General features: G+C 39.1%; 1 protein-coding gene across 2 annotated transcripts in view; it reads left to right on the forward strand.

Moving 5' to 3' along the window:
• CNTNAP5 (contactin associated protein family member 5) overlaps positions 1–27,016 on the forward strand; it is an 887,247-nt gene that overhangs the window by 813,782 nt on the left and 46,449 nt on the right. For both annotated transcript variants that reach the window (XM_059927107.1, XM_059927108.1), the window contains exon 20: positions 22,562–22,692. In XM_059927107.1, coding sequence (XP_059783090.1) covers positions 22,562–22,692 — 131 coding nt within the window. The remainder of the gene's footprint in view (positions 1–22,561; positions 22,693–27,016) is intronic.

Consider the following 27,016-nt stretch of genomic DNA (forward strand, 5'->3'; position numbering starts at 1 on the left):
GATTAGTTTAAAAAAAAAGAATTAAAATTTGAAATATTTATAGCTTGATGTCAATGTATGCATATTTCTTAAAACACGATTGATATGAATTCAAATTGGGAATATACCTCTTAAAATTTAAAATCCAAGTAAATAACTTTACTGATTATTATTGATCAGTTAAAAAAAAAAAAAAAAAAAGAAAAAATAATTTAACAAATGTCCAGTATTTGGGGAATGGGTCATCTATATGGTATTAATATATGCACTTGAAATAATAAAGATTCTCTTATTCTTATGATATAACTTTTTAAAATGGAATATTTTCTGATACGTAATAACAAAAAAGCCTACCAAAGTGTATACCTCCTTTGATGGCAAAGGTTTTTTTCTCCCTTCTTGATCCTTTCTAAATTTTCCAAATTTTCTAAAATACACCTGAGCAATTTTATTAATAAACAATCTTAAACAGACATATATTTAGTTAAACAATGTAAAAGGAATAAAGAATCAATACAAGTCTCATTGAGTTAAAAATGGCATTAATTTTTTCTAAACTCACTCTTTCTAAATACAACACTGTATGGATGGGTATTTACTTATATTTAAATTCACTATGTTTTAATCACCCTCACAATGTTATCTGTCCTGGGAGGTTAAGTTTTGACTTGCGTGTTAACACAATGTCCTAAATCATATATGAGATACTTCATGATTCAAAATGTATGTATGTTTGAAGATGCATAGTAAAGACTATAACTTCTCTAAAAAATTACTAAATGGGCTTCTAACTTTACCAAATCATAGATATGTACTAGTAATTTTAATAATAACTGTAAATTCTCCATTCCTGTTCAAATTAAAATCTCTTTGGTCTACTAACAAATTTAAGTCTTCTAAACAGGACTTTCTTCTCCAAATAAAATGATTCTTGGTGTTAAAAAAAAAAAGATTCCACATATAAGTGATATCATATGATATTTGTCTTTCTCTGTCTGAGTTACTTCACTTAGTATGATAATCTCTAGGTCCATCCATGTTGATGAAAAAAAAAAAGATACAAATGAACTTATTTACAAAACAGAAACAGACCCACAGACATAGAAATCAAATTTATGGTTACCTAAGCGGGGGAGAAGGGATAAATTAGGAGTTTGGGATTAACATATACACACTACTATATATAAAATAGATAACCAACAAGGACCTACTATATAGCACAGGGAAATCTACTTAATATTTTGTAATAACCTATAAGGGAAAAGAATCTGGAAAAGAATAGATAATTTTATATATATATATATATATATATATAAAAGAGAATCACTTTGCTGTACACCTGAAACTAATACAGCATTGTAATTCAACTGTACTTTAATTAAAAAATTAAAAATTAATATAAGAAATTACGTTAGAGAGTAAAAAAAGATAAAAACCTAAAAGAATCAAATCTATGTTCTTGACCATGAAGGCCAGACTTCAGCACTGAGCTGCTCTCAGTCTAGAGCCGGAAGTCTTAGTGTCTTTATACAAACAGAAGCTCCTTCCCCATCCCTTCTCCGAACATTCACAAATGATGTTTCCCTTAAAAACAAATTTTTAGACAATTGACTCTGTGGTTTCATCTCCCCAGCTGTACTTTCTCTGAAGAGTGAATTTACAGAGCACAGATCCTCAGGGAGAAACGGCTAATTAAGGCGCAGACTTCCCAGCCAGCTGTTTCTCGCAGAGAGAGGTAGTTCATGTTTAAATATCCAGGCTATAGAGGAGAGGTGTTGCAGCAGAAGGCCTCTGCAAGCTGCCAGGAGCTATTTCTTGCTGAATGGCACTGGAAGCAGAGAGCAATCTGTAAGTAACAGGACAGTGGGCTCCCCTAAATCATGTCAAGGAAAGTCTCGGCAAAGTTGTAACCATGGATTCAAATGTTCTATGGCCTTCAAGGTACCACTTTCAAATCCAGCAGGGACCTCTTCAACACCTTCCTCTATTGTATTTGCCTTAAAAATGACTCACAACTAATACCTACTCCGAAGGGTTATTGTGGGCATTAAATACGGTAACATAGGTAAAGCATTTAACACAGTGCCTAGTACAGAAAGCATAATTCATGGTGACTTTATCTATTGCTATTTAAATCAAATGTAATCAGACTCTGCATACTGTTTTATAATTACTTTCATTTAATATCATGTTATAAAAGCTTTCCATGTTGTTACATAGTAGCAGATAAATTGTATTAGATTATATAGTTTGTTCATAGTTTCTCTATTGTTGGATATTAGGTTGATTTTTAATGTTACACCTTTTTTTATTTTTTTAACGTTATGATGAATTACTTACTGCCGAATCTCTGGGGCCTCAATTATTGCCCTGGGTAAATCCTTAGATGTGAAATTGTTCAATCTACACACATGCCACATCCAGACCCACTCCAGAAAGGGTAGTGTGGTACTCATGAGGTCTGATTCATAAAAGCAAACCCTGATATGGCATTTAGCACGACCCTGTCCCCAGGCATGGTGCTAGGTGTCTGGCTTCTGAATACTAAATACAATTAGTATTTGTTGAATGTCTGGTTATGCGCAGGGCTGAAGCATACTTTAGTTTTCTTTTTTTCAAATCTAACAAAATATCTGTGAAGTACAGATATTAATATTCTTATTTTGCTCTAGGTAGCAGAGAGGTGAGGTGGCTTGTCAAAGCTCACACATTAAAGAATGGCTGCCTAACTCTTTCTATTCCCACTGACCTACCACAGCAGTACCGAGGAGTTCTATCTGGTGCCCCAAATCACACATACCATCAGCAATTAGGGAGACACTAATGTCATAGCAAACAGTTCGTCCCTTCCATTCTCCCAGTGAATAGCGACACCTCCTTCCTTCCCGGGACCTGGATTGAGAGCATATCAGAGGGAAAAACAGGAGAGTGGGAACTAAGGGTGGGAATCCATGGTAAGAAACTCCACCTTTATCATCTGATGAGCTAGAGAAAGGTCTCAAGACAGGAAGGGTAGAAAGGAGAATGAAGAGGCATTGGGGAAAAGCTAGCTTTTTCCAAGGGATGACTATAGGAAAACAAAAATGGCTAGAAGCAGATTTAAGAAAGTTATTCATCTCCAAACTCTCATGAAAGATTCTGGAGTCAATGGATGGTTAATCAAGTGCTTTGTAAAGCACAGAGTTTCATACAAATGCAGTTGTATACTGTTACTAGTGGCATTAGTCTGAAGATGATGTTAGGGCAGATACTCAAATCGTCATCTAAAAATACAAGTGGCCTCTAAAATGAAATTATTTCTGCCACAGTTACCTCACCCCCTTGTAGGTTTTTTTTTTTTTTAATTTTATTGAAGTATAGTTGATTTACAGTGTTGTGTTAATTTCTGCTGTACAGAAAAGTGATTCAGTTATACATATGTATACAACCTTTTTTTTCTTTTCCATTATGGTTTATCAGAGGATATTGAATACAGTTCCCTGTGCTATACTGTAGGACCTTGTTGTTTAATCCATTCTCTATATAATAGTTTGCATCTGCTAACCCCAAACTCCCAATCCTTCCCTCCCCTACTCCCTCTCCCGCTTGGCAGCTGAAAGTCTGTTCTCTATGTCTGTGAGTCTGTTTCTGTTTCATAGATTTGTTCATTTGTGTCTTATTTTAGATTCCACATATAAGTGATAGCATATGGTATTTGTCTTTGTCTGACTTAGTTGGCTTAGTATGATAATCTAAATGGCATTTATTGTATCTGTATTTTCAGGTCCATCACACAGGTCCATTTTGTGGATTGTTAATAGAAGGAAGAATTGGAAAGAGTGATTGGTTTTGTTTTGGTTTATGATTCTTTGGGAGAGGATTCTTAGCACATGTACTCTTACAGACTATTACTACTCCTTCCTGCCAGTTCTCCAGCAAGGCTAGTGGAGTCGTGTCCCACGGGACTGTCTCCTGGGTTGAGAGCTGATTGAAATGTGCTGTGTGTGAGATAGCTCCCATCCACATTCTTGAGCATTCTACAGATGAATTCTCCCTACATTCAGGGGGAATAGCCTTGAGTTGTTTTTTATCTTTTGTGAGTGTCAGTGTATAAATAGAGTCTTACTCGGAGAGGCCATAATCCCTACTAAAGAGTTGTTAATTACACATGTACCTAGGGTTTGTATTCCAGCTTTCCCCAGGGAGCTCAAAGCACTTTTGCAAATAAGAATTGCAAACAATAAATAATGTCTTTGATTTCGAAGACACTTACCCTAAGGATTTAAGTTTATGCTTCTCTCAGCATTCTTTTTTTTAATCCATTTTTTAAATTGAAGTATAGTTGATTTACAACATTGTGTTAATTTCTGCTGTACAGCAAAGTGATCCAGTTGTACATATATATATATATATATATATATATATATGTACATTTTTTAAAATATTCTTTTCCATTATCATTTGTCACAGGAGACTGAATATAGTTCTCTCCTCTATACAGTAGGACCTTGTTGTTTATCCATTCTATATATAAAAGCTTATCTCTGCTAACCCCAGCAGGAGTGAAACTCTTGAAATGCAAGGGCAGGAATAACCACCTCTAATCTTCTGTAAGAAGGAATTGTGGATTATTAGCAGGCTCAGTTTTACGCCAGTGGAATTTGGATCTGTGAGAAAATTACATTGTAACTGGGTTTCAAAAACCAGATAGATGACATTAAGTTGCTTTAATTGGCTTTGGGAAGGAAAATTATGGCTTTATACTAAATTTGGACTATCAGAAATTTTCATTAATTAACAATAAAAATGAGGGGGGAGAGCATGAACAAAGCATGGAGTACAATTTTACAACCCTGAGTTAATTATTGGCTTTGAAGCACCGTAGTGACTATATCTCATCTTTGGCTAAAATAACTCATTTCTTTTCCTAGCGAAGGGGGCTATTTGGATGAAACATATGCAGATGGGATAGACCTATTTGTTTCACAGTTTGCTCTATATTTAGTCCCCCATCCAGGGAAAGCAGTAGAAGAATTATTTGGGCCATTTTTTTGGTTTAGCACAGAATTCAGCTGCAATTGAATTAGTATCTAGCAGTTGTGATATTTTAGACACAATTTTGTCTACAAAACAGTAAATAAATAAGAACCACTGGTTATTTTCTATATAAACCTGTTTCTCCCAGGAAATCATCTGTTCTAAAATTTCCCTTTCAGTAGGCAGAAATTTGAACTTGAGATGATGATTAGGTCTTTCAAAATTCTTCTAGGTTCCTGGCTACCTAGCAGATTGTACACATTCAATTGGTCTCAGTTGGTAGAGAGACCAGCTCTCCAAGGGGCTGTTTCAGTGTTCAACCACATTTGTTTCTTTCTAATTTCCCTTCGTGTAAATGGAGCTCTAAATATGGTACTGCCTTAACAATGCTCTTTGCAGAATCATTTTAACAATAAAAATGATGACACAAAGGATCAAGCCCAAGCCAACTTGTGATGATAATGATGTTGAGGATGATGATGATGATGATGATTCTTTATCCTGTTTCCTTATGATATTCCTGCAAATGTAGCTTCAGAGAGATTAAATAATAATCAAAATAACAATCATGACAGTAGTTAACATTCATGAATGTTATGCCATATACTCTTAAAGTACTTTATATAACTTAAATCAATTTCATGAAGTACATACTATAATTATACCCATTTTGCACACACGGGATGGAAGTACCATTATGCCATTTGATTTGCCCAGGGCCTCCCTGGTACCATGTAGAGGTATTGGAATCTGACCCAGGTAGACTAGTTAATCATACCTACTGCTCTGTCCTGCCTCTGAGACAATATGTTGACAGGCACAGAGGGTCAAGATTTGAGCTTGGCCACCATGTCATGGAACTCTACAGTGATTCTGTCCTTGGAAGGATTATGGGGTATCTTATGAAAGAACATGGTTGTCATTCTCATACATTATAACCAGTCTTTGACCTGGGGAGCTGAAGAACTGACCTGAAGGCAACATTTCTAAATGACTATAAAGCAAGGTCTTCTTCAATAGGCACACGAAAAGATGCTCAACATCGCTAATTATTATAGAAATGCAAATCAAAACCAGAATGATGCACCAGCTCACACCAGTCAAACCAAAATGTTGGAGTTTGGAGCAGAGAAAGGTTTATTGCAGGGCCAAGCAAGGAGAAGGGGTTGCTTGTGCTCAAAAATTCCAAATTCCCCAACAGTTTGAGGGAAGAGGTTTTTAATAGGCAAAATCTGGGGTGAGGGCTGCAGGATGTGAGACTTTCTTCTGATTGGTTGGTAGTGAGGTAACAGGACGGTGCTCCAGGAATCTTGGGCTCTGCCTGAAGTTACCATCCTCCACCTGGGGCGGGGTGGGTGGGGGGGTGCTTAGTTCCTCCAGAAGAACTCAGAGATATATTGTTATATATATTTCCTGAGGGGGGACCAGGACCCCGCCCCAAGGCTGCACTATTGTTTCTTGGCTGCTCCTGCCTTGTTTCAGCATCCCCTCCTTCCCTGACGTGCAACCAATTGAATCTACCCTTTGGCATGCAGGGAAAATCTTGGAGGACACAGAAAGGATTTGTACCCGGGAGTCTCACAGGGTCCTCCTCAGTTTTACCTTCACTGACTCCTTGACCCCTGAAGTATGAACCCAAACTCAGTCGCACAGTGTACAAGGCCCTCTAGCAAACAACCCAGCCCAGTTTTACACGGGGGACTGAACTTCCTGTCAGCAGTCTTCTTGTTCTGACCCCTTTCCCAAGAACTAGAACGTATTGCCCATGATGTGGTATTGCTGGGATGCTCTGGAGATCTTTGCTAGATGGTGGGGAAACTCAAAGGCAGTTACATTGTACTCTTCCTTCAAAAAATGCATACTTGTCTCCATTTCAACTTATCCATAAGTGGACAAATGCATTTGACATTGTGAAAAGGTCACATTAGTTTACCTTCTATCCACAGGTTTTCAGAAGGGCATTCATTTTTTCATTTGGCAGGTATTCAGGTAGCGCTCATTATATATGAGAAACAGTGGAAGAAATATAGTAAGGCTTACCGTGATATGAACCTCTTTTGGCTAGAGTATAGGACACTGGGAGAGGATTTGTGGAGATATGGCCAGTAGAAAGGTTGAGATCAAATTGGAGAATACACCCAAAGCATTGGACTGTATCATGTTGATAGGCAGGGAGGTTCGGTCACAGTGAGGTAACACTGTCACAGACATAGTGAAGGAAGGGACATTTGTTGATACATAGGAGAATGCTAGAGAAAGGATGGTCAGTGCGAAGGCCATGCACTAACTCAGGCATTGGAGAATATTGGGGTGGGGGGATCTCCTTCAATAAGCTGGGCCCCTTTCTACCTGTTATATGCTCCCACAGAGTCCGGGACATTTCCTCTGGGTCATGACATTGGTTTTGTTGGTAGATGTGGGTTTACTTTCCATCCTCACTGGGAGCACCAGCAAAAGAAAGGCACATAGTAGATGCTCAATAAGCCCATGGGGACTGACTGACTGGTGGATGATGTCATCACATCACAGCTCATTTCCATCACATCATTCATGGTTTCTGAGCCCAGCTTTTTCTCATCTGTAAAATATGGAGTATTAATCACATGGCCTCTGCCCACCCACCAGGACCATCATTAGCATTTGCCCTTGTTTTTCCTGTAGGCATACTACATGACATTCTCCATCTCAGTAGTGAACAAGGTGGCTTGTCATTTCTCTTCAGTGCATGTGGAATGTTTAAATCTTTTTTGAGAGATTAAACTGGATAGTTAGGCAAGGGCATGCTGTATGTGTCCAAGTGCATGACTGGGAGAGAGAGTGTGTGTGTGTTAGTATGTTGTCTGGGGTGGGGGAAGATATTATTCTTTATTATTATTTGAATCCTACTGTACCACATGTTCAGGAAGGAAAGAAGGATTGAGGAGAAAAATAAAAAGTATTCTGGGCTGCTGCTATGGTCTCTTCTCTCTGTTTTATTTTTGATCAGTAAGCAAAGACCCTTCCCCAACAGCTTCCTATCTGCCCTGAAACCAGGGTGTTGATTAGAGGACGTAGTTTAGGCCTGGAGACTTCAGGTAGATTTTCAACTTCTTTGAGCTTCTTTTTGTTTAGTTGGGTGCATTTATAGCAGAAAATAATAACTATTATAAATTGTCATGGCATGACCTCTGACCCAGGGAAATGGTTGGTTCCTCCTAGGGATGGGGGGAGGAATCTTGGAGCAAGTCTTGGGGAGGGCCCAGAAACAGACTCCATGAGCCTGCATCCTGGGACATCCCTAAATACCACCCTACTCCTTCATCCAGTGAAATGTGGTGAATAAATACACAAGAATTTGTGCAAGGCTTGGCACTGGATAGGCACTGGATAAACCTCACTTCCACCCTCTTCTCGGAGTGTATCTTTCAGATGCAAATCAACATTTCCATTTCTAAGGCTAACTTTGGACTCAGAATAAGGGATCAGGAGGGGACAACATCCCGGACAGGACCCTCACTTAGGAACAGGTGGGACTCTACCAGCCGGACTTGGAGGAGCCCCTCCTCTCAAGAAAAACCTCCACCTGTTTGTTTCTGTGCCATTAAACAGGGTTCTATGGTTATGTCTTGATGAATTTGCATTGTGAAAAGTGCCTGAAGTTATTCATGAGCTAGTTACACTCTTTGTTAATGATTTTTATAAAATGCTTAAGAAATCATCTCTAATTGACCAACATTTATATTTTAATTTATGGAAGTGCCTGAAGCCAGCACTAACTGCTTGGCAATCCTCACACTTGGCAGCCTGCACAGGACTGACTGACATTAGGAAAACACAAAGGCTCAAGAGTGTGGGTAGCCTCTGACCATGCTGTACCTTTCATTTCTTTAAATCTTAAAAACAACAACAACCGGCACCACAACAGCAACATTATTCTATGCTCAACCTTTTTTTTTTTGAGTGTTGCTTCCTCACCACTTCTGTTAAGTGATGCACAAGGAGTTAGATGCTGAGCGTAACTTTCAGACCTGGTTATTGAAAGCAGTATGGCTCCGCTCCTTGTAGGGATGCATTTATGCTGTGGGTCAAATCATCACCCACTCTACTGCCTGGAATGACAGACTTTTAGAAAATGTATTTGAGTAGTCATCCAGAACAGCACCTTTGAAATGAACTGTTATTTTTTAAATTGAAGTATAGCTGATTTACAATGTGTGTTAGTTTCAGATATACAGCAAAGTGATTCATATATATATATATATTCTTTTTCAGATTCCTTTCCCATATAGGTTATTACAAAATATTGAGTATACTTCCTGGTGCTATACAGTAGGTCCTTGTTGGAATTAACTTCATAAATAACATTTGGAAAAAGCAAAATGATGTGTTGGGAAACATCATGGCTTGACAGAAGTGATGGTTTCCTTAAAAAACACGATTATGTTTCACATCCCAAATTTGTATCAAGTATTGCTTTCTATTTATTCTCCACAGGCACACCTACCTTCCACCCAACCCCAGTCATGCAGTGCATCCTCTGTTCCATCTCCCTCCCTTCAACATACTATTTCCTCTAGAAAACCCCACTTTTTTCCTCTCATCCACGTACCTAACTTTTATGTGTTCTTCAGGACTCCAATTCAGGGTTTAACACCCCAGGCGAGCCTCCTGTGATTTTTTCAGTTTTCTGTCATATGCATATCCTTTCCCAGCATTTCTCTTCCCTGTTTGTAATGGCTTTATTGTTCTGGGTTGCACCAATGGCTGTGCATGTCTTGGGAGAAAGGCTGAGTCTTTCTTCTCTGGGTCAGTGTCAATATCACCATTCCTGACCCATCAAGGGGCTTGGATCTTCATCTGCCATGTGTCGATGGAGGGTCTGCTCTGGTGAGCTCTTTACTGGGCCCCAGGAGATGTAAAGAAATGACCAGGAGCTCCTCGATACAGGAAAGTAGTGGCCCTTAGTGACACTGTCACCAACTAGGTAACAAATCACAAATTGTGACCCAATATTTCTGTGAATTGGCATCACTTTATATCGTCAGGATCTGTGGTCCTTAAAAACTTTAAAAAAATGTTCAAAACACATACAACTAACCTTAGTTCCAAATATTGTAAAATTGTAAGTGCCATGATCAAAAGCTTCTATATTCAAAAGCAAATGGATCTTAAAAAGGAAACAAAATTTACAAAGCCGCCTCATCTCGAATATTTTAAAGACTAATTACAATGTTGAGTTCTAATGACTATTGCCTTTGAACTCCATAAATTATACACAATGAATAGGAGAGAGTTTTTAAATGGAGGTAAACTCTAATTGGGTCTCAGAAGAAAAGAAAACAGATCTTTAGTAGCGCGATGAAATCTCCAAACGCGTAAAGCATTGGCCAGTGTCTCTTATGGAGTTTTGTGGTCTGTGCGTTTTACACATGCTGTAAAGACTAAATTCAGAGGACAAGCCTAAACCAGAAGAACTTGTTTGGTTTCATTCATACATATCAACTGACAAATACAAAATTAAACTCCTAATTTCAGAATTTTATGTATTTTTCTTTTATTGAAAAAAGGCTGATATTACATGATGCAGGTAATAGGGAACCAGTAGGTCTGGACAGAATGCCGTGGAAGAGGGATAGTTGGTCTGCATTTATTCCCAGTAATGGGACTCTTTTTCTATGCAAATGACTTTTCAGTTAAAGGTAAGAGATTGTGAAATATTTTGTGCAAACGAAAACAGGAAGACTGAAATAGAAGAAGATAATTGTTGCTTATGAAGGTTCTTAGAATAAGGCTGTATGAAGTAAACCACAACCCATCACCAAATAGGCTGGAAGATTTTGTACCTGTTTATGACTTCCTCTGAGAGTATTCAAGGTTGTTTTTGAATAAGAAATGAATCGAACCCCAGAAAACCATCAGAGCTGAGTGGATCTGAGAATGCCCAGCGCATTGCAGTTGCTGACTCATGAGAAATTCTCAATGAGCTGAGAATATTTTCTTTAGGGTAACTGATTCTTTTCGGTTCTAATCTGTCCTCACCTTGCCAAAGATAGAAACTCAGGAGAATAACCATAATGTTTAACTTTGCCATGATAATGGACTTTATCTTCCATGGAGTGTGCAATTCTTTTAAGTATAAACTTTCTTTTTTTCAAAGAAGCTTAAAAATATGGAGTTTTTTTTGTTTTTTGTTTTTTGTTTTTGTTTTTTTTGAGACATCTCATGAAATTTAGCATCCAATTGTGCATGTGGTGATTTGAGAACAAGCTCTGGACAACTGAGTTTGGCTTCAGAATGGCCACAAATTGTTTTTTTATGTTTTCTCTGTGAAGTCTAACTAAGTGGGATTAGCATACAGACATAGGCCTTCATCTAAATGGGTTTTATTAAATGCTTTATCTTCATATGGTGGGTGTAAGGAAGAGATGCAGAGTGTGGATGTTACCCTTCCATGCTTGTGAGGTTATGGGAAATGCAGATCACAATCAGATTAGAGGAAAGGTCTGAATGAAATGGCTGAGATTTAAATGTCCATCCAAGTTAGACAAACTAAATCGTCCTCATATGTACAATTAGCAAAAAATAATAATGTGTATGACATACTTTTGAGGTCTAAAGATGAAATATGAGAAAAGCATTTAAGACAATCCCTAGAACAAGATGGGCAATAAATGATATTTTAATAATACTGATTATAACAGTAACAACAGCTAACATTTATAGCTATAACAATGATAATTATTAAAATTATTGTTATCAACCCTTAAATAATTGCTTGCATTGTATACGTTTAAGCATGGATGAGGTAAAGGGAATATATTTCATATATCACTGAAAATACCTATTCATTCATTCATTCATTCTATTAAAAAATTCAATAAATATTTATTGAACCCCTTCCACCCAATTATATGCTAAGCATTTTTCTTGACACTGAGAATATCCCGGGAAAAATACAGGTAAAGTTCTGTTACCATGGAGCTTTCAATTTAAATGGAGGATGAAAATCACTGAACAAATTGAAAGATGTAAAAATTAATAAATGAGTAGATTGGTGATAAATACTATAGAAATAGCTATTTGAAAGGCCAGGCCCTTTCAACAATGTCTGGCCAAAATATACAGTAGGAAATGTTTTTACATAGTGACTCAGCATGGGTTTGTATGTCTGAAACAATATTTTCCCTACATATGGTGGCTCATATTTATGTTTTCTGTTCTAGATTCTTCTATTTTATTAAATCTCTGCCCTTATACATTTTAATGGAGGGAGATAGGCAGTAAGTCATAAATGTAACAAGCAAAATGTTACAAGATGATAAGCTCTATTGGGAAAAAAAAAGAGCAGGGTAAAGGAATCAGAGATAGTATGAGTGAGGTGGGGATCTTGCAGTTTTTAACATGGTCATCAGAGAAGAACTCTTGAAACCAGTGATATTTGAGCAAAGACATGAAGGAGTCAGGGATGAGGTGGAGGAGCCCTGTGAGTACCCAGAGAAGATCATTCCAGACAGAGAACAGGAAATGCAAAGTCTGAAACAGAGATGTGCTTGCTCTCTGGGAACTGGTAAGGAAAACATTGTAGCTGGGCCCCAGAGATGAGGGGGAATGTAGTAGATGGTGAGGAGAGAGAGGTAATGAAGACCTTAGGACCTTATAATCGCAACAAAGATACTGCCTTCTACCTGGGCATATATCTGGAAAAGACAAAAATTCTAATTTTGAAAAGATACATGCACCCCAATGTTCATAGCAGCACTGTTTACAATAGCCAAGGCATGGAAGCAACCTAAGTGTCCATTGACAGGTGAATGGATAAAGAAGATGTGGTACATATATAAAATGGAATACTACTCAGCCACAAAAAAGAATGAAGCAATGCCATTTGCAGCAACATGGATGGACCTAGAGATTATCATACTAAATGAAGTAAACCAGACAGAGAAATACAAACACCATCTGATATCACTTATATGTACAAAAAAAGATACAAATGGACTTAATTACTCTTTTTCTTGTTAAAACAGAAATAGACTTACAGACATAGAAAACAAACTTATGGTTACTAAAAATAAGGAAAGGGCAGGGAGGGATAAATTATGAGTTAGGGATTAACATACATACACTACTCTATATAAAACTGATAAACAACAAAGACCTACTGTGTAGCACAGGGAACTACATTCAATGTTCAATACCTTGTAATAACATATAGTGGGAAAGAATCTTAAAAAGAATGACATTTATATACTTATATATATATGTATATGAATCACTTTGCTATACACCTGAAATCAATGCAACATTGTAAATTAACGATATTTCAATAAAGAAAACCAAAGATGTTGCTTTCTACACTGGGAAAGAAAGATGGAGACCCACTGGAGGACTTTGAGCAGAGGAGTGGTTGGTCTTCTTTATGCATTAACAGGATTGCTTGAGATGCTCTGGGGAGAATAGACTACAAGGGGTTAGAATAGAAGAAAAGTAGTTAGGAGGCTATTGAAACAGTCTGGATTAGAAATGTTGGTTGACAGGTTGAGTTGATTGGTAATAGTGGAATTGGTGGCGAGTCAAAGAAGTGGTGAGACTCAGGATATATTTTGAAGGGTGGGGGACCAAACTATGTCATGCCTTATTGGACATAAGGTATGAGAAAAAGACACCAGAGAGGAATCCAAGATTGTTTGGCTGAGCACCTGGATGTATAGGATTGTCGGTGCTTAAGTTGGGAAGAGTCATAGAAAGAACGGGTTTGGAAGAGGTCATGAGTTCAGTCCTGGGCATATTAAGTTTGAGGTGCCTATTAGCCAACCAAGAAGAGAGATAATTAAATAGAGGAGTCTGGAGTTGAGGGCAGAAGGCCAGGCTGGAGATATAAATTTGGATATTGGTCTGCATTTAGATAGTATACCGGGTTCAGCTGTGTCCCCCCAAAACTGATGTCCACCCAGAACCTCAGAATGTGAACTTATTTGGAAATAGAGTCTTAACAGATATAATTAGTTAAGATGAAGTCATGCTGGATTAGAGTGTACCCTGAAACCAATCACTGGTGTCCTTATAAGAAGAGGGAGCTAAGGATACAGAGACTCAGAGACACATAGAGACACACAGAGGGATGAAGGCCATGTAACATGACAGTAGAGGCAGAGATTGGAATGATGCAGCTGCAAGTCAAGGAACACCAAGGCTTGCCAGGAGCTACCAGAAACTAGGAGGAAACAAGGAAAGATTTTCCCCTAGAGCATTTGGCAGAAATATGGACCTGCTGAGACTTTGATTTCAAACTTCTAGCATCCAGAGTAATGTGCTACAGTAGCCCTAAGAAACCACGAAGATGGTATTAGGAGCCATAACACTGGATGAGATTGTCAAGGCAGTGAGTGTTGATAGAGAAGTCCACAGGTTGAGCCCTGGGACTGCAACATTAAGAGGACAAGGAGAAATAGTGGACTCAGAAATGAGGGAAAAGGAGGGGCCAGTGAAGTGGGAAGACAACTAGGAGACAGTAATGTTCTCAAAGGCAATTGAAAAGTTTTATAAAAGAGAAGAGAGTGATTGGATACAAGGCTGGTGAGAATAAATTGGAGTTCATGAATGGAAAATTGGATTTAGCAACATGAAAGTCATTGATGATTTGGCAATAGAAGTTTTGATGGAGACCCTGGGGTAAAATCTTACTGGAAAGAGTTTAAGAGCAAATGGAAAAGAGAAATAGGATTCAGGAAGTATAACATGATGCCTCAGGAGGTGCATCATAAGCCAGAAGAGAGCAGAGAAATATGGCCATGGCTGACATTAAGAAAGTTGAAGAAGTTTCCTTTTATTCCATTGAAACTGGAAAAAAAATGATAATGGGAATGATGACATAGAGAGGAAGAAAAATTGTAAAGAAAGGGAGTATTGCTTTAGTGATGTCTTCAAACAGGTGAGAAGAATAAATAGTGCCTACGATGACATTACATAATCATGGACAGTTCATATAAGTCAATAGAAAGGAAGGCAAACCATACAGGCTCAGAGATTGATCTGATAGTAAATATGGTGGCAGAAGTTTCTGGGAGTTTTGTTCTGATTGCTTCAGTTTTCTTAGGGAAGCAGGAGTCAAAGTCATGAGCTGAGATGGGGGAAGGAGAAGGTAAGTTGGAGATCTGAGGAAAGAAGAAAAGCCATTAAGTAGTTATCTAAGTCAGTGAATGGACTTAGGAAATACAACGAGGTTGAGAGGACACAAGAAAGCCCCACTTGAAGTTGATCATGAATAATTTAAAGTGGCTTATAAGCAATTTGCAGGGTTTATATTTTTTTGTGCCAGCTAAACCTTGCAGAGGTACAATAAAGGTTGGATTTTAGCAGCTATGGTTTTGCCAAGCAAATATCTTCATTCAATAAAGTATGAGTGGGCCAAGAGAATTGAGAGTTTATTCAAGAAGAGGGTCATGGTGATGCACCAGCAATTTAAGTTGGGTAAATAGAGAAGAGAGGACATGAAGGGGTTGAGGAACACTGAGTATTTGGTGAGATTAATCCTTATACTAAGGATTGTGGAATATACGGTAGCTCTATTTTTAGTTTTATTAAGGAACCTCCATACTTTTCTCCATAGTGGCCGCACCAATTTACATTCCCACCAACTGTGTAGGAGGGTTCCCTTCTCTCCATACCATCTCCAGCATTTACTATTTGTAGATTTTTTAATGATGGCCATTCTGACCGGTGTGATATGATACATCATTGTAATTTTGATTTGCATTCCTCTAATTATTAGCGTGTTGAACATTTTTCCATGTTCCTGTTGGCCGTCTGTATTCTCATTTGGAGAAATGTCTATTTAGGTCTTCTGCCCATTTTTTTTTGTTACCACATAATCAAGCAATTCCACTCCTGAGCATGTAACCGGAGAAAAGTATAATTCGAAAAGATACATGCACCCCAATGTTCATTGCAACACTGTTTCCGATAGCCAAGATATGGAAGCAACCTAAATGTCCATTGACAAATTAATGGTAAAGAATATATGGTACATATATACAGTGGACTATTCGCCATAAAAACAATGAAAAAATGCCATTTGCAGCAACGTGGATGGACCTAGAGATTATCATACTAAGTGAAGTAAGTCAGATGGAGAAAGACAAATATCATATGATGTCACTTATATGTGGAATCTAAAAAACTTATATAAATGAAATCTATGAAACAAATATAGACTCACAGACAGAGAAAACAACTTTATGGTTACCAAAGGGGAAGGGGAGGAGGGATAAATTGGGAGTTTGGGATTAACATATACACACTACTTTATATAAAATAGATAAACAACAAGGACCTACTTATAGCACAGGGAATTATACTTAATATCTTGTAATAATCTATAAGGGAAAAGAATCTGAAAAAGAATATATATATATATATATATATATCACTTTGCTGTACACTTGAAACTAACACAACATTGTAAACCAACTCTAGTTCAATTAAAAAAAAAAAAAGAAAAAGGATTGTGGGAATCCAGGGATTAGATGAAGGGAACCCGAAAAGGAGAAGATTGCAGTCAGAGAGTGAAATGCTTATAATTGGAATTACAGAGAGGCTGCAGTTAGTAATAACAGATACTGAATTCTGATATTGATTCCATGATGTACTAATCAATCATGACTAACAGTTTGGAAAACATTGTTAGGAGGAGGTATTGAGGTAGGGGTACACGGATGCATGAGGCATCACCGCATGGGTCACGTTTGGCCCATGAATGAAGAGGGGATTTCTGGCAAATATCTGTAAGAGGAACATTCCACGTGGAGAGAAAAGCAGCTGTAAAGACTCTAAGGCAGGAGTGGACTCAGCACATTAGGGGAACACAAAGTAGGTCAACAGTAGCTGGAGTTTAGTGAATGAGGGCAAGTGTAGAATGAAATAAGGTCATGTAGGACCTTAGAGAAAGAATTTGGATTTTATTCTAAGCGCATTGGGATGTCATTAAAACATTTTCATTAATGACATCAGATTTACCCTTTAAAAAGCTTATTTTGACTTCTGTGTATAGAATGGAGGGGTGTGAGGGAAAAGAGAGTTAAGACTAGCATCTGGGAAGTCAATTCAGATGTGTTACAATGGTCCAGGTGAGAGATGGTGATGGATGGATGACGGTGTGGTGACTGAGCTGGAAAGAGGTGTAGAGATGCAAGATTTACTTTGTAGAGACCAGAGAGCTGCTGATGACTTGGATGTGTAGCATGTATATCTGGTAGAGGAAATGAACAAAGTAAGAATGACTCCTAGAGTTTTGGCCTAAGCAACCAGAGGATGGATCAGACAGTGAAGATAGACGAGGAGCTGGTTGGTAAGGATGATCTGGTTAGCAGACACTAAAGGCTGCATAGGAAGCTGCATAAGTCTGTAATTGATGTTAACTGATGAGGATTGGACGGGAATCAACATGTAAAAGAGCTCCTTCTTTCAAAGTCAAATGATAAAGCAAGAAACTGACATGCTCTATTAACAGAAATATAAGAATGGACTCCTGTTCCATAGTGGTACTCCAGCACCTCATGGGTTTTTCCATTGATGTTTGTGGGAGCTGGTATATTTGTCTTCCCTTTTAGATCTGACATGGACACTGGGTACCCAGGCTAATTTTCTTTAAATATCACTTTGTATAAATCAGCCCCGTCACAATGTGTTCAGAGCCCTTTATGGGGTCCCTCTTTACAAGAATAAGTCCAAATTCTTTGTCCTTCTAGTACAAGCCTTCTCCATGTGGCTTCTCTCTTTATTACCACTCTCTTCCAAGTTCTAGGGTTTTAGTTTTTCCATCTTTCAAAATGAGGAGGTTGGTTGGGTGAATATGTGCCAAGATTCTCATCAGCCCTACTGGCCTATGGGTCTACACTTCAAGCATGGTAAAATTCAGCCACGTTGCTCTGCTTATATCTCTACAGCTACATAAGCATAGTACTTTTTTTTTTCTTTTTGCCTAATTCAGTTCGACCTTCTTCAATAAACTTCTTTCTCTGAAACACTGTTTCTAATTACCTCAACCCTGTAACTGATCATTGTCTTCACTCTTTTGAATTCACAAAACATGTATCTATATTGTCTATCAAATTACTCATCTTTCCCTTTGCCCAACCATCCACTTCTCTATTCATCAACTCATCCATCTATTTGACCAGGCATGTCTTCGGAGGCAACATGATCTAGTGGGAGGAACATACGCTTTAAAGTTCTATACTCCTGGGTTTGAATCCCATTTCATTGTGAATATCGTTACTATTATTTTTATTATTATGTTTTACTTGTAGAGCATTTTACTCCACTGAAATTCTACTTTCTAATCTGAGAATCTGATAAAAAATATCTTTAGTACCAGATTAAAAACCTAATGTATATGTATAGCTGATTAACTTTGTCATACAGCAGAAACTAACACACCATAGTAAAGCAATTATACTCCAATAAAGATGTTAAAATAAATAAATAAATAAAAATTCTAATACATGGTAGGCATATAAGCAGACAAGTATGACCTTGCTTTTGCCTGCTTCAGATTATGAACTCCTTAAAGATAGAATTATAACATTATAACTATTTGTTAATTTAGTATCTGACACACAGTAGACATTGAATAATTGCTAGTTTATAATGTTGATGAAGTGGTAATAACATTCTCCAGAGTGGCCATTTTATTCAACAAATGACTTTTGACGACTTGAGATAGCAGACCCTGTGTTATTCTCTATAGGCACAAAGATGAATAAGCACCCATTCCTCCTAGAGAAGCTTACGTTCAAGGAGAAAGACAAGCAAAGCATGATACACTGAGGTTGTTACTAAAAGTGAGCACAGTGACAATATACGAAGGAAAGATACTATCAGTTTTGGGAGCAAGTGGAGACCTAGGTCACATCAGGTGGGTCTTAATGAAGGAGAAGTTGTTGTCATAGAGATAAGGAGGCAGGGGTGGTCCCAGAGGAAGAAAAAATGCACAAAGGCAAGGAGGAGCATTATTTGGGGGGAAGGTGGTTATTTGGGATAGTTCAGGTGTGATTCAGTTATGAAAAATATGTATGTGATAAAGTTGGAAGGTAAGAAAAGGACTTTGCATGTCAGGCTAAGCAGTTGGAATGTTTCATGTAAAATTAAGGAGCCTTGGAATTTTTTAAGCAGTAGAATCACATGGCCAAGTAAGTCTATGTTAGAATACTCACACTAATGACAGTATGGAAGACAGACTAGTGTAGGAAAAGTGGCAAAGTGGGAACACGTAAAACACAACAAAGTGATGTTCTTGAAAAACCTGAGGTGTGAGAATCTTTCTCCTAAGGCCCAACTCGAGACGCTAGATATATAGTTGGAATTTCCAATTCTGAGTTTCTAGTCCATAATTTTCACCTTCTCATGAGTAGGTGATTGTCAAGAAGAATATAAATAGTAAAATAGTTTGCTAAAAGAAATATAGTTATCATTTGTAGAGTATTAGAGCAGCTTTGAATATAGATCTATCAGAGAAACACAGGGAGAAGCCATGCGAAGAAAAAGGAAGAGCTTGGAGTGATGCATTTACAAGCCTAGGAACGCAGGCATACACCAGAAGCTCAGAGGAAGCAAGGAAGAATCCTAGCCTAGAGTCTTTGAGACAGCAGTTCAGACTTCTAGCCTCCAGAATTTGACACAATAAATTTATGTTGTTTTCAAAGGAATGACAGGAAAGAAGGAAGGAAGGAAGGAAGGAGGGAAGGAAGGAAGAAAGGAAGGAAGGAAGGAGGGAGGGAGGGAGGGAGGGAGGGAGGCAAGGAAGGAAGGAGGAAGGGAGGGAGGGAAGGAAAGAAGGAAGGGGAAATAAGCAAGTAAGTAGACAGCACGACCCAATACATGTTAGGCTAGAAGTGAGCACAGGATCTATAGGAGCAGAAGAGGGCACCTTGGAGAAGCCAGGTAAGGCTTCCTGGAAGAGGTAACCTGGTGCTTACTTTTGGAGTTTGGGTAGGAATAAGCTTAAAGGGAAAAGTCGAAGTGGAAGACCGTTCTTGGCTGAGATGAACACATGGGACCCTGTGTTCCATGGGAAAACCATGCTCTTTAGAGCTAACTAGATTTCGTTTCTGAGTCCATCACTTACTATGAATGATGAAAAGTTATTCCTCCCTGCACCTCCATCAATCAAATGGAAGAAGGAACAAAGAACTGTTCTAGATGAAAGAGGAGTCATAAGCAGGAACTCAAGCATAATAGAAGCCGAGGGGTGGTAACTTTGTCCAGAAAGTAGCAAGGAAGTTTAACAGACTATGACTACATCCTTTTTGATTTAAAGTAGATTCCTTATCATTGTGTTTAAATACAATTTTTTTTTGGAATCAGATTTCTCTTCGACATTTTTTAAAATGACATTGATAATACCTGTTGCATAGTTCTAAAAATCATGACATGGATTTTGCTTGGAGACCTAAAAAAGTGAGGCTAGATACAGCTAGCGTGCTCCAATATTAATAAGAGCCATTAAAACTTTTACAGCATACTTGCCGGTGACCAAAGGTCATTCCATTATACGTATGTTTATTCCAGAAGCATATTTGGAAAAGCCTTAACTGGGGCTCAAATCAATTTCTAATTTCCACACCATGAACCTCTTATTTCAGCCCTTATTCACACACCCGCAAATGCATGCCCTTTATAATGTAGCAATGTCAACATATACTAACAAAACAAACAAACAAAAAGAAATGGAGAACACACAGGAGGGTATACATTATAGTTCCCTGAATAAATTGTAGTGAACACCTGTCTAAGACCATCCTTTTGTTGCTGTTGTTGTTTATTAGATTCAGAGCATCTTCTCTCTGTCAGTTCCCTGTCTATTAGACTATAAACTTGAAAAGTTTACCATTATGTTAAACACTTTTGGATGCAAAGGTAGTGGTGGGAGACTCTGAGGAGGAAATGGAAGCAGACAGATGAATCACATAAAGGAGTTAGAAGAAGGCTTTAGGGCAATGAACTTTTTGGGGTCCCGGGTAATGCCATCCAAGAAGCTGACAGTAACCTCATGACACCAGAATATACACTAGAAGGAGAGATGTGCCTCTTTGCTCACTGACCAAGCAACTGAATACAAAGCTGAGGGGAAGGTGATCAATGAGCCTCTGGCCCTGACTGTCACCATCTCACCCCAGTGCCTCCTTTAAGACTGGAGTCAGCCCTTACTGGTGTCAAACTTATGTTGAAAAGCCATGGGTTGACTTTCTCCTCCTAGGAGCTGTGTGACAATGAGTTAGCAAGAGGTTTCAGGAGCTCTTCTTAGGGTACTTAGGGAGTCACTGATTGCATCAAACCTCCTAAGAAGGTGAGATCAATATCTGTAGAGCTCTAGAAGAAATGGTTGAGATGTTTTAGACCTAAACTGGAATGTTGGGGAAGATATAGAATATCTTAGGATACTTAGGGAGTCACTGATTGCATCAAACCTCCTAAGAAGGTGAGATCAATATCTGTAGAGCTCTAGAAGAAATGGTTGAGGTGTTTTAGACCTAAACTGGAATGTTGGGGAAGATATAGAATAAATACCTTGACAGGGTCCTGGTTGAGATTACTGACATCTAAGATGGATGGTTGCTAGGCAGGTGTTGGTAAAGATGTATAAAATGGAAGTGATTTCTAAAATGGATAGGTACATACAGAATGTGTGTATGAATGATCCACACAGTGGGATGGTAAGAGAGTCCCCAGTAACTTCAAGGAATGTGGTCCTTATCACCACGCCTGACACATAATTATCACATGCTGATTTATTTTATTGGGTTGAATTATATATTAAAAACCCAAGTTCTTAGAACCAGAAGGAGCCGGAAAGAGCATGCCAGCCACCATCCCACTAGTTCACAAGACGGGCCCTTTCCCTTCCCCTGGCAGGCCTCTTGCCCCATGTCTGAGCTCCTCTCAGCACCAAATATGCTACTGCTAGGGAGCTATGATTAGTTTTTAAGTGAGAAAATACACCCCCAATGGAAATTGATGATGATCAGAGCCAAAAGCAGAGGAGGAATCAAGGAAACCAGGATTAGCGGTAGGGAGCTTCTGCTATTGGCTGACTCTGTTGGGTAATGGCCTCATTACCCCAAATTATTCTCTCCCATTCTGCCTAGATTACTTTACAATCTTATTTCACATTACATATTCTGAAATTCCAGGAAGGCAATTAGGAAGAAAGGGAGTTCTAGGAAATGGTAGGAATTGAAGAGAGCGTGGGAAAAGATTTTATCTTATTAAAGTTTTCACAATCCAGTTACAAAATAGACTTGTGGTTGTTTTATTTTCCAAACTGGTATTTTGGTTTCCGATAACACACACACATACACACACACACACATGCACACACAAAAGTATTTCAGCTATACTCAGGATTTTTAATATGGACCTAGATGCTATAGTCACAAGATATGTAATACCTTTTAAAAAAGTGAACGATGAAAAGATTGAGACATAGGTCCCTAGAAAACAGTCACAATCAATTAAAAGACAATCTGATCGTATTTTTGCATTTATGGCTCCTATCTTTAATTCTAATGTCTAATGTTTGTCTTTCAAGGAAGCTTACAAGTTCGCTACCAGCTAAGCAAGGAAGAAATCCATGTATTCACCATCGATACAGAGAACTTTGCCAACAGAAGACTGCACCACCTGAAGATTAACCGAGAGGGCAGAGTGCTTACCATTCAGGTACCTTACTTCCCTTCTTCTCATTCAGCCAAATGTGCCTTTGGTGCTCAATACAACTTTTCTGAGCTTCGACCCCGAGCCAACTGTGCAGCCAAGTTCTGGGGACAGGTAAAAACCACACTCAGCCCTAGCCTTTGGAGAATTAGAATAGTGGTTCTCAGGGTGCACCCCCCTCATCAGCATCAGTATCACTTGGGACCTTGTAAGAAATACTCATTCATCAGTATCATTTGGTACCTTGTAAGAAATACTCTTGGGCTCCACGTCAGATCTACTTAATCAGAAACTTTTCTGTGGGGAGGGGGAGCAGGTGATGCTGATGTCTGTTCAGTTTTGATAACCCCTGAACTGTAGCATAATGAGGAAATCACAAGGGATGGGTAAAGTCTGTGGGAGGAGAGTGCACAGGTGATACAGGAGCATGGATGAGGGGACCCACCTCACCTGGGCATCAGTACGGGTAACCCTGAACAACAAGGAGGGGAGGTTAGGGGCACCGACCCCCCGCCCAGTCAAAAACTTGAGTATAACTTATAGGTGGCCCTCACTGTCTTCAGTTCCTCTGTATCCACAGTTCCCCATCTGTGGATTCAACCAATGGAGGATCCCGTAGTACTGTTGTATAATATTTACTATTGAAAAACCTCCTCGTATAAATGGGCCTGCACAGTTCAAACACATGTTGTCCAAAGATCAACAGTACTTACATTCTGGAAGAAGTTAGGAGTAAATTGAGTCTTGACATTGATTTCGAATGGGCTGGGTGGGGAAGAAAGAGGCAGAGGGTCCCAGTGAGCCCCTGCAAAGCTGTCTGAAAGAGCAGAGTGTGTGTCAGGCACTCCACAGAATTCCCGGGGTCTTGGTACAAAGAGGAGCATCAGGCAATAGTGGATCGCAATAGAAAATGGGCAGAGACCAGACCATCCCCCTTTAGAATCATGACCTCAGGTGAGCTCTTAAATCTGCCCAGAAATCACCCCTTAGGCTTTGTTAATTCATCCATCCTCATGATCTCCTAGATGGCAATTTTAAACTTTCCCTCTCTCTCCTTTGACCACCGACAGTTGCAATTCAATCTCCACTCTTGGTAGATGACTTCATTGCCTTCTTTCTGTGAAAGAATGTAGCATTCAGAAGAGAACATCCACACGCTCTCAGCACGTTTCTCCACCTACTTCCATCTGTGTCTGTGCACCTCTTTCCCTCCTGTTGCTGAAAACGAATAGCTAATGGCTCTAGCGAAGCCCTGACCAATCACTTGTGGGCCAGATCTCATACCTAGTGGAGAGCATCACTGCAGCATTCCCCTCCTCACCTTTCTTTACAGCATTTTTCCAGCTCTACTTAATGGCTTCCCAAAGCATGAAGCATGCAAGTATTACAGGCATTGAAGAAAACCAAAAACATGAACAAAAAAGTACGGTGTCGGGAGGGAAAACTCACTCTCTTATCTGACTCCATGTACTGCCCCATTTTCTCTTTCAGTTTATTGCCCAATTCCTTGGAAATGTTGATTATAGGCTTGTTCTCCAAATTTCCTCTCCCTTTTTCTTAAACCTACCCAATGAAAGTTTGTCACTGAGCAGCTACAAAATCACACTTCTCAAGAGAGCAGTGGCCGGATCTTGCCGAATCCAATGGTCTCTTCCTCATTTGTCTTTCACTGGCATTTGACACAGTGACCTTTTCTTTTGTATATATTCTTTTCCATTATGGATTATTACAGGATATTGAGTATAGTTCCCTGTGCTATACAGCAGGACCTTGTTGTTTATCTATTTTATATATAGTAGTGTGTTTATGTTAATCTCAACCTCCCAATTTATCCCTCCCCCACTCCCTTTCCCCTTTGGTAACCGTAAGTTTGTTTTCTATGTCTGTGAGTCTGTTTCTGTTTCATAAATAAGTTCATCTGTATCATTTTTCAGATTCCACATATGAGTGATATCATATGACATCTGTCTTTCTCTGTCTGGTTTACTTCACTTAGTATGATCATCTCTAGGTCCATCCATGTTACTGCAAATGACATTATTTCATTCTTTTTTATGGCTGGGTAATATTTCATTGTATGTATATATCATATCTTCTTTATCTGTTCAGCTGTCGATGGACACGTCGGTTGCTTCCCTGTCCTGGCTATTGCAGATAGTACTGTTATGAACATTGGGGTTCATGTATGTTTTCGAATTAGAGTTTTCTCTGGATATTTGCCTGGGAATGGGATTGCTGGATCACATGAGTTGCCTTTAATTGACATACCCCTGCTCCTCTTTTTGTTCCCCTATAGCCTCTTCTGAACACAGCAACCTGAGTGATCCTATTAAAACATTAGACAGATCGTGACACTCTTCTGTCCAGACCCCTTCCATGGTTTCCTTTCTTATGCAGAGTAAAGCCAAAGATCTTGCAGTGGCTTAAGAGCATCTCCATGACCCCACACACCTTGCTCTCTTCCTGCTGTGACTTCTCTGATCTCACCTATTCCTGTCCCCTCTGTAACTCCACTCAGGCCACTCTGGCCTGCTTGCTATTTCCAGAGATCTTGACTACGCCTGAGTTTGCTTTGCCTAGAACACGATTGTTCATGTATCTACATTGCTTACCTGTACTTGTACTTCCTTCAGGACTTCACTCAAAATTTGACTCAAGGATGTCATCTTTGGGTGCCTTATTTAATACAGAAATCCAGCTCCTTGACTTCAATCCTAAACCAGTTAAGCACTATCTAGCATCCAATACAACTTATCTATTTATCTAATTTCTTGTCCTATCTCTCTCCTCTAGAATGTAAGCTTCATGAGGACAGGGATTCTTGTTTATTTTCATTACCATGGAACCCCCAATTTATCAAGCAGTGTCCCCATATAGCAGGTCCTTAATAAATATTTTTGACCTAGGTGAATTAATTCCACAAGGCTTATGTGGAGAAGATTAAATTAGCCCTGTGGAGAGGGGAAGGGAAACCGCTGGATTTTAGGCAGGGGAAGTAGCATGGGTAGGCTTTCATTTCCTGAGGCTTGCTGTGATTGCTCCATGGAGATACACATTTGGGAGCCATGAGATATAGGATGGAGACCAAGCAGGAAGAGAAGATAAGGGCCTCAACTAGTGCAGTGGGGTAGCCAATGAGAGGAAGACTTGAGAAAGGTCTGGAAGGAACGTCAGTAGCCTTGGGTGACTGTCTGGATATGGATTATGGGATAAGTCAAGACTGACTATTCGTTTTTTTGATTGGGTGGAAGTTCAGGAGTCATTGGCAAATATAGGACACAATCACAATTCCTGAATGATTATAATTTAATGGACTCACCTCTAGTATTGACTCTTGAAATAAGAGTTAAAAGTCTTTGGGTTGAGGCCAGATTAGAGGACAAAGGAGGTGAAAATGATGACATCTTTTTTGAACATGTCTTGACTGAGGCCTTGACGGGACATCTGGGCTGCATGCTGTTGGGCATTTGCATATATGACCCCTTCTCTTTTTCTTTCTATTTCCTGTCTTCTTTCCACAGACAAAAGGCACAAATAGGGCAGTGAGAGAACAATGGGGTACTCCCTTCTCTTCATCTCAAGGGTTCCCACCAATCAATCAATAGTCAATGATAAGCACATGTTGGTGGAAGACATACCATTTCCAAAGCACAGAAGTAGCAGAAAGAAATGGAGATGGAGAGTTTCTTTGTTTTTTAACTTTAAATCAATTTATTGACACAGTCACATGACATACTTGTCTCTGTGACACTCTCACCCACCCCCATCCCCCCTTGCTCTATCTCTTCTCCTTCCTCCCCACTTAGAACAAGCCTTCTCTGGCGGTCCAGTGGTTAGGACCCTGTGCTTTCACAGCCGAGGACGCTGGTTCAGTCCCTGGTTGGGGAACTAAGATCCCGTGTGGCTTGCACAGCCAAATTTAAAAAGCAACAACAACAAAACCCAAAACAACAACAAAAAAAAATAGAAAAAAAAAAAAAGGAACAAGCTATTTAGTAAAAACAGAACGGGGTAAGCTACTGCCCCTTCTCAGTCTCAGGCATTACTCAGAACCAGTTATAAAGAGAGGGCAGATGGTTAGCACTATACTCAGCCAACCAGAGGCCTCCAGTAGCTAAGAACAGACCCTCCGGCAAGGTATAGTCTTGAGTTGCTAGTCCTTCTCCTCTCTGCCCCGTGTGACCCTAGGAAGGAGTCCTTAGGCACCAGGGCTGCAGGCAAGAGTGAGAAATCCTGCTGATGATTTGATAATTGTAATTTGGCCAGTGGTTTCTAATCCTCAGGTGCCCCGACCCGTGCCCTGGTGGTGGAGGTAATCTACAGGGTCCCT

This window comes from Balaenoptera ricei, chromosome 7 (genome assembly GCF_028023285.1).
Source record: "Balaenoptera ricei isolate mBalRic1 chromosome 7, mBalRic1.hap2, whole genome shotgun sequence".
NCBI classification, from domain to species: Eukaryota; Metazoa; Chordata; class Mammalia; order Artiodactyla; family Balaenopteridae; genus Balaenoptera; species Balaenoptera ricei.